At 35.7% G+C, this 7,575-nt stretch overlaps 1 protein-coding gene and 2 non-coding genes across 3 annotated transcripts; all 3 read left to right on the forward strand.

Moving 5' to 3' along the window:
- Positions 1 to 321: 321 nt before the first annotated feature.
- On the forward strand, positions 322 to 2,834 carry LOC107771296 (WRKY transcription factor 22). Its single transcript, XM_016590637.2, has 3 exons — positions 322 to 815; positions 1,518 to 1,628; positions 2,093 to 2,834. Exons 1-3 carry the CDS (start codon positions 421 to 423, stop codon positions 2,355 to 2,357), a joined length of 771 nt encoding a protein of 256 aa, XP_016446123.1. The 5' UTR covers positions 322 to 420; the 3' UTR covers positions 2,358 to 2,834.
- A 260-nt stretch (positions 2,835 to 3,094) lies between these two features.
- TRNAL-CAA (transfer RNA leucine (anticodon CAA)) lies at positions 3,095 to 3,178 on the forward strand. The gene has a single exon. It is a non-coding gene; the product is annotated as a tRNA-Leu (tRNA).
- A 3,629-nt stretch (positions 3,179 to 6,807) lies between these two features.
- LOC142168450 (small nucleolar RNA R71) lies at positions 6,808 to 6,914 on the forward strand. The gene has a single exon (XR_012698312.1). It is a non-coding gene; the product is annotated as a small nucleolar RNA R71 (small nucleolar RNA).
- The last annotated feature ends 661 nt before the right edge of the window (positions 6,915 to 7,575 follow it).

Below are 7,575 nucleotides of genomic sequence, written 5' to 3' on the forward strand. Positions count from 1 at the left end.
AATTTATATTATTATGAATGTACTTAAAATACCAATATAAAATAACATAGGACACCAAATTACTATATGAAAGATTTTTTTAAACAAATAGGATTGTAGACTAGTAGCGACTAGCGTTCAATGGTAAATATTTATTTACCCTTAATCAGATATTTTGAGTTCGAAATGTAGTTATAAAATCGTCTTTAATTGGAAATTTTTACCCTCAAAAGTGGACTTTTTAATGCAAATTTAGAAAAGAAAAAAAAAGGCCAAAACTCACTTTGTGTCTATAAATAAGCACGGAGTAGTAGTATTCCACTTATTTGTCTCTCCCTCAAAGTCTCTTTTCATCTCTCCAAAAGTCAAAGCTTGTCTTTTTCTATAACTGTCCTCTCTCAAACAAAGTCAAGGCAAAAAAAAGGGCCAAGTAGAGAGAATATGGAAGCAGATTGGGATCTACACGCGGTGGTCAGAGGCTGCACCGCCGCCGTTGCCACCACCACCACCACCTCTAGCAGCAGTAGTACCATTACCACTATTTCTAGCTCTACAAATATTCACCAAGTTGACAACTTTATTTGTTTTCAAGATTATTTTGAGCCAAAATTTGACACCACAAATGTTGTTCAAGAGTTGCATAATCTTTACAAGCCTTTTGTTATTGGAGGATTGCAAGATCTATCACCCCATAATCAAACACTAAAACAGCAGCAAAAACTACACAATCATCAGCTTATTACAGGACTAATTCAGCCCAAGCATTTCACAACTAGTAAAACTAGTGCGTCCCGTCGTACTTCACATACTCAGATGAGTCCAAGAATCCAAAAAAGGTAAATTTTAATTTTCTATTTATAGTTTTTCTTATAAGGGAAGTGTTGTAGCAACAATAGTTGTCTTCCTGACCAATAACCAAGGGCGTACGCAGAAATTTTTGTAACCGATGTCGAAATTTATAGAAGAACGAAAATAATAACTTTAATTATCATACTTTTAAACAAGAAATAGTCTTAGTCTACTGATTTTGTTGAGTTTTAGGTTAGAAAATGTGTTAAGGTTTGACACTCTAACCTCTTAGAACAAAATAAAGCACACAGTCAACACACCAAGAGACAATTATGTCAAGTGATATCAATTTTTCCTACTTATATGTTTTCTCACAGTATTAATACATATATTTAGTAAAACATTTCGACAAAGTGGTGTCGTGTGACACCGCTTCATTAAGCGTGAATCCGCCTCTGCCTATAAGTCACGGGTTAGAGTCGTGAAAGAAATCACTAATGCTTACATTAGGGTAAATTGTCTACATCACACCCCTTAGGGTACGATCCTTCCTTGGATCCTGCATGAATGCAGAATGCTTTATGCATCGCGCTGCCTTTAATTTTTCATGTAGAAAGTATTAAATTTCTTTTATGGAAAAAGTAGACCTTTATCAGTTGGCATATACCCATATCACAAAGTCAATCTGCTTATTTATTAGTTTATTTATTTATTTTGGTCGTCACACATTTATTTGAATTTTTTTCCAGGAAGAACAAGCTGAAGAAGGTATGCCAAGTGCCTGCTGAGGCTTTGTCTTTAGACAAGTGGGCTTGGAGAAAATATGGGCAAAAACCCATCAAAGGCTCCCCATACCCTAGGTTGGTCCTTTTTAATCTTTCTTTTTGTACATTTTTAGGTTCCTTGTATGAAATAGCTAAGAGCATTATTTGGGGTTGATTGGTTCACATAATAGTTATGGCGGGTTTGTGATATTGAGATTATTTATGCAACATTTAATAATAAAAATAATATTATATATGAATTACTTGCTCTAAAATAGTTTAATCTTTGTCTTATTGATATATATTCTTATTTCACATTCTATCATCTATAAAATTATAATAAATATTTGCATAACTTAATGTTGTTAATACGTTAACCAAACGTTATATTGGTTATGTTTGTGATTATTTTTTTATACGGCCAACCGAATAATGTAATACCTTATGCGAGATTTTATGCTACAATGAAATATCATCAACCAACCTTAAAGTTCTTATAGATTAAAGAAAAAGAGAGCTAGCTTTTTGAAGTGTGGTTTTATTTCCTTGTGGATTAACAGGGGATATTACAAATGTAGCAGTTCAAAGGGCTGTTTGGCCCGAAAACAAGTGGATCGAAATAGATCCGACCCTAACATGTTCAATATCACCTACACTTCAGAACACAATCACCCTATGCCTACTCACCGGAGTTCCCTCGCCGGAATCGCCCGCCAAAAGCCGGTGAACTCAAAAGCCAGTTCTGCAGGTGAAACTAACAAACCCACCACCTCATCACCGACGTGCCTCTCTCCGGTACCGGAAAATCAAGAATGCAATAATTAAGGAAGAGAAAGAAGATAGTTTTTAGGACGACGATGAATTTGGCGTTTCCAGTATAGCATTGGATGACTTTCCGAGGACTATGAAGTTTCAGATGGTGGCAAATAACGCTGCAACCACCGTAGACGGCAGTGGTTGACTCAGCTGAAAAAGTCAATGTTATATCATACTCTTTTTCAGCAAATTACTGAGTACATAAGATATTTCACCACCACCTCAGTGAACCAAAGGTTGCAGAGAGCAGCCCAAACTAAAGACTTAAGGTGCATGGGATTCAGTAAACAACTTTTCTTACAGATACAAATCGATTTTTTCTCTACTGCAGTTCTTTCGAACAAGAAAGCTTCATCTCTGGGCATTATAGATCATAGAACTTGTAAGGAACGGAATACATAGCGTAGCATCGAGCACCAGTGGTCTTCTTTTTTGTTAAACGAAATATGATTTGTATATTCTCTCTTGAGCTCAAAATGTTTTTAATATCGTATCTTAAATCATTTAAATATCACTCCAAAATGATTAGGCACAGAGTTTTAAAAAAAAATAAGACTTTTGAAATTTGTGGTCCTAAACAAACCAAAAGGGCTCAAAGTATTTGTGTGGTTATAAACACTTCTCATTAAGGATAGAATTGTAAGTTTAAGACAAATTATTTCCAAATTTTAAAACGGGTCATTCTTTTACATAAACTGGAACGGAGTGAGTACTAATAAATGAACATGAGCTGAGCATTTCATGATGTCAGGATGGCCGAGTGGTCTAAGGCGCCAGACTCAAGTTCTGGTCTTCGCGAGAGGGCGTGGGTTCAAATCCCACTTCTGACAAATGTTTCCTGATTTTAGTTGGTGAATGATTCTAGAAGGCGTGAGTTTGATGAATATAAAATATATACTTTTAATATCCCATTTTAAATAATATACAAATTTTGCCTCTTTCTAACTATTTTTGCAGAAAAGAAGAAGAAGAAAAATAAATATGAATAACCTAAGGAAAAGACAGAATGCTCGATGAAAGTCTGTTATGGCAAACACAAGAACTGGAATGGCAAGATGGGAGCATATAATTGAAGTTTCGACGTGTTCAAGCCCCCATCCTTAGACGTATCCAAACTCCTATCTTGGACATATCCAAGCTCATATCTTCAAACGTGACCAAGCTCCTAGTCTTAGATACATCTAAGCATTTAACGCCTACAAGACTTTTCTATAAATATAATGCAAATTTGGCATCGGAGAAAATGAGGAGAGACGTAGCAAGAGAACCGCTTTTCTCTAAACTTTGGTCTTAACTTCTTTCTTTAACTATTTCAGTTTCTTTTCATAAATTTTTGAATTTTCTAAGAGTATTGGTAATATTCTAGAATTCTTTTTTGTTGTGAAATTTAAATACTCCATAATGGAGTAGTCTCGTTTGTTGGGATAGTTGATGAAACATGGTAAATATTTTTATAATATTATTTCAATTATAATACATCCTTTGCTTGATTTTTTATTTATTTTCATACTGTGCTGAAATATGGTTTCTAATTAATAATTATTATCCCTTCAATATATTTTTTTATGTTATTCTTATATTAATTTTGTAATTCTCGCGGATCACAATTAATATAATAACCAATGAATAAAATAGTAGAGTGAGAATAAATTTTGTAATGCTCTTATTTCAAATCTGTAATCTTGTTTGTCTCGGTTTTATTTAATCTCCTTTGGGGCTGTACTATTGGCTTGTAGCTATCCTCCATGAGGTTTCTGTGCGTACAAACAACTGGATTAATGCCTTTGATATCTTTTACAGTCCACCCCAAGGCTCCTTTGTGTGCTTTCAATACTTCGATCAATTTTTCTTCTTGTCTTGTAGTAAGAGAAGATGAAATAATTACTAGAAATAATTCTTCCTCAATATAAATATATTTTAAATGAGATGGGAGAACTTTGAGTTCAATTTTTGGTTGAACTTGTTCTTGTTGCATCTGGTAATGACCCGACCTGTCGTTTTGAGTATTTTAGCCCTGATCCCCTAATTTATGCTCCGTCTATATTATATTATGATTACGTAACTTGCCGGGGTGGTTGGTTTTGATTTCGGGTGAGTTTAGAGATTTCGGAAGTTGGAAATAGGTCTGTAATGTCATTTATGACTTGTGTGCAAAATTTGGTATCAATCAGAGTTGTTTTTGTATGAATCGGCGTGGGTTTCGGAATTCGGAAGTTCATAGGCTTGAATTTGGATTACGATTCGTAGAATTTGTGTTGTTTGATGAGGTTGTGGCCTCGAGTAGGTCCGCTATGTGTTTTGGAACTTGTTGGTATATTCAGACGGAGTCCCGGAGGCCCCGGGTATGGTTCGGATCGAATTCAAACTAATTTTGGACTTAGCTTCATTGCTGAAGTCCCACGGAATCGCGGGTGCGGAAGGTGAAGTGAAGAAGCAAAAGGAGATCCTAGGGCTGGGCTCGCAGGTGCGGACACCAGGGTGCAAGTGCGCCTCTGCAGGCGCGGCCATTTCCTCAGCAGAAGCAGAACTGGAGGAGGGGCTTTGGGAAGGACCGCATGTGCAGTCCCTTTCTCCGCTGAAGTGGGCTCTCAGGTGCGAACCACGGTCCGCAGAAGAGGATTCTGAGGACTTAAGTGGAGTTTACACCTGCGATGGTTTTTTCCGCATGTGCAGCGTCGCAGAAGCGACCCAAAGGCCGCAGAAGCGAAAGTCGCTGGGCAGAAAATAGAATTTTCGAGGGTTTGCTTCATAATTCATTTTGGGACTTTGAGAGCTCGGTTTGGGACAAAATTTTGAGGGTTGTGCAAAGGAATTGTTGGGGTAAGTATTCTTGAATCGTTTTTGATTAATTCCCATGAATCTAGTATTAATTACATCTTCTAATTAGTGTTTTGGAGTTTGAAATTTGGAAAAAATGGTAGAAACTCCTTAGGTTGAACCTTTGGGTTTTGAATGGCGAAATGAGATCGGATTTGGATAACTCTTGTATGGTTGGACTCGATATCGAATGGGTGTTCGAATTTTATAATTTTGGTCGGGTTCCGAGATGCGGGCCCGGGTTGACTTTTTGGGGCGATTTTTTAATTCTTTGCTAAGATCATAATTTCATTATTTAAATTAGTTTTCTATAATTATATTTATAATGTGAAATTATTTATGCTATATTCGAGCCTTTCAGAGTCGGAAAAATCGAGGGAAAGGCCTTCTAGTTGATTGATTTAGCGTGATTTGAGGTAAGTGACTTGTCTAACCTTGTGTAGGGAAAATTTTCCTTAGGATTTGGTATTGTTGTGATAATTGTGATTTGTGGAGGCCTGTACGCAATGTGACGAGTGTGGATAAATATTGAAATTCTAATTTTAGCTATGTAGTTTCCTTTTCATGCCTTATTTAAGTTACTTTAGCAGGTTATAGTCATTATGTTTAGCCTAACTTCACATGTCTAATGTCTTATTTGAAATTTGTACTACATGTTTAGTTGAATTACTTGCTTCCTTAATTCCGTATTTATTATTTAACTGTGGAATTCTTTACTTGAAATTGCTATCCTTGAAATATCTTGTTGTTGAGTTACAAAGGCCGTGGTTTCTACCGAGGCAAGGTATACGTTGTGAAATGCCATTTTAATTAGTTGTTATGTTTGACATTCGTGTTATTGTTGAGTTAATTTTTTGGTTGCTTGCACGAGGTTTCTGCCATGTTGTTGTTATTGTTTGCATGAGGTTTTTGCCATGCTGTTATTGCTATTTGCACGAGGTTTCTGCCGTGCCGTTGTTATTATTGATAATCATGCAGTGGTATGAGGTGTGGGTGTTAAACGCATGCGGTGAGATAAGGTGAGCTTGATACACATGGCCAGTAAGGGAATTACTAGAAGCTATATTTTGTGATAAGGTAGGCTAAAATACAGAGTGCTATTTCGGAAAAAATAATTTTTTAAAAACTAAATGTAAAGGCCCCCGCCGTGATATAAGGAAAGATTGTGAGTTACTTTTATGATTCGGGACTACGAGGCGGTACCTTGGGAGTGCCCCTGTTGATCTTTTCTCAATTTGCTGTATTTGTTTGATTATTATTTCCTTAACATGTAAAATCCTTGTCTTCATTGTGATTGGTTGCTTGAGATTCACGGTTATGATGTCTTTCTCCACACATGTCATAAGCCTCATAATTACTTGGTTGTTGTGTATTCACCTGAAAAGAATCAAACTTTTGTACCAAAGAAATAATTTGTTATGTTAGCGTATTTAAAGCGTTTGCCTAATTTACTATAGCAGCCTTCTTGATGATTACACACTCATATGGTCATTGCATGGCATTCTCAAAAATTTCTTTCAACAATAACAATGCTTCCTCTATGGTTTTTCCCATTACAGAACCTCCCGCAGCTGCATCTATCATATTTCTAAAAGAGGGTTTTAACTCGTGATAAAAAATATACAAGTTTATATGTTCAAGAATGTCATGATGTGGATATTTTCTTAACATTGCCTTTAATCTTTTCCAAGCTTGATATACTGACTCAGTGTTAGTCTGTAACAAATTAGATATGTCTTGTCTTAACTTTGTGGTTTTTACAGGGGGAAAATATTTGTTCAAAAGTTTTTGAGTCATCTGATCCCATGTTGTAATAGATCCTTGAGGAAAACTTCACAACCAAGTCTTGGCGTCTCTTTTTAAAGAAAAATAAAATAACCTTAACTTGATTGCTTCGCGAGATACTCCATTATACTTAGCAGTTTTAACAAGTTTCAAAAAATCAATATCTAATGAACATACAAGATTGTTGAATTGTTTGAATCAGGACGTTCCTGATTTCAAAGTGTTTGCCCGGGGGTTTCGTGACACTAGATTCATAGTTGAAGTGGTCTAGTCTAGCATAATCCATTACGATTCTATTTGATTGCCCCACTTCATCAAACTGATCCTCTATGTGGACTGGCGGTAGAATTTTCAGTGGGTTGCGCTCTTCTACTTTTTGATTCTCCATTTCTTCACAATCTATGCTTTGATAAGATGAGGTTTTTCCGTTCCCGCGCAATCGAAAAAATCTTTTAATTTTATAATCGTAATTGACCAACTCTTTTGTAGAAGAGCATGTCATAAACTACTCAAAATTCTGAAAGTAAAGAAGATTAAAACTAGTTTCTAAAGTAGAACTAATAGTTAATAACTAAACTAAAGAGAATTTTAAAGATAATAGAAATAGTTAGTGGAGGAAAAAAAA

This window comes from Nicotiana tabacum, chromosome 13, assembly GCF_000715075.1.
Source record: "Nicotiana tabacum cultivar K326 chromosome 13, ASM71507v2, whole genome shotgun sequence".
NCBI lineage: Eukaryota > Viridiplantae > Streptophyta > Magnoliopsida > Solanales > Solanaceae > Nicotiana > Nicotiana tabacum.

Coding starts and splice junctions, on each gene's coding strand:
- LOC107771296 (XM_016590637.2), top strand. CDS start 421: ATGGAAGCAGATTGGGATCTACACGCGGTGGTCAGAGGCTGCACCGCC. Junction 816..1,517: donor AGTCCAAGAATCCAAAAAAG/GTAAATTTTAAT, acceptor ATTTTTTTCCAG/GAAGAACAAGCTGAAGAAGG. Junction 1,629..2,092: donor AAAGGCTCCCCATACCCTAG/GTTGGTCCTTTT, acceptor GTGGATTAACAG/GGGATATTACAAATGTAGCA.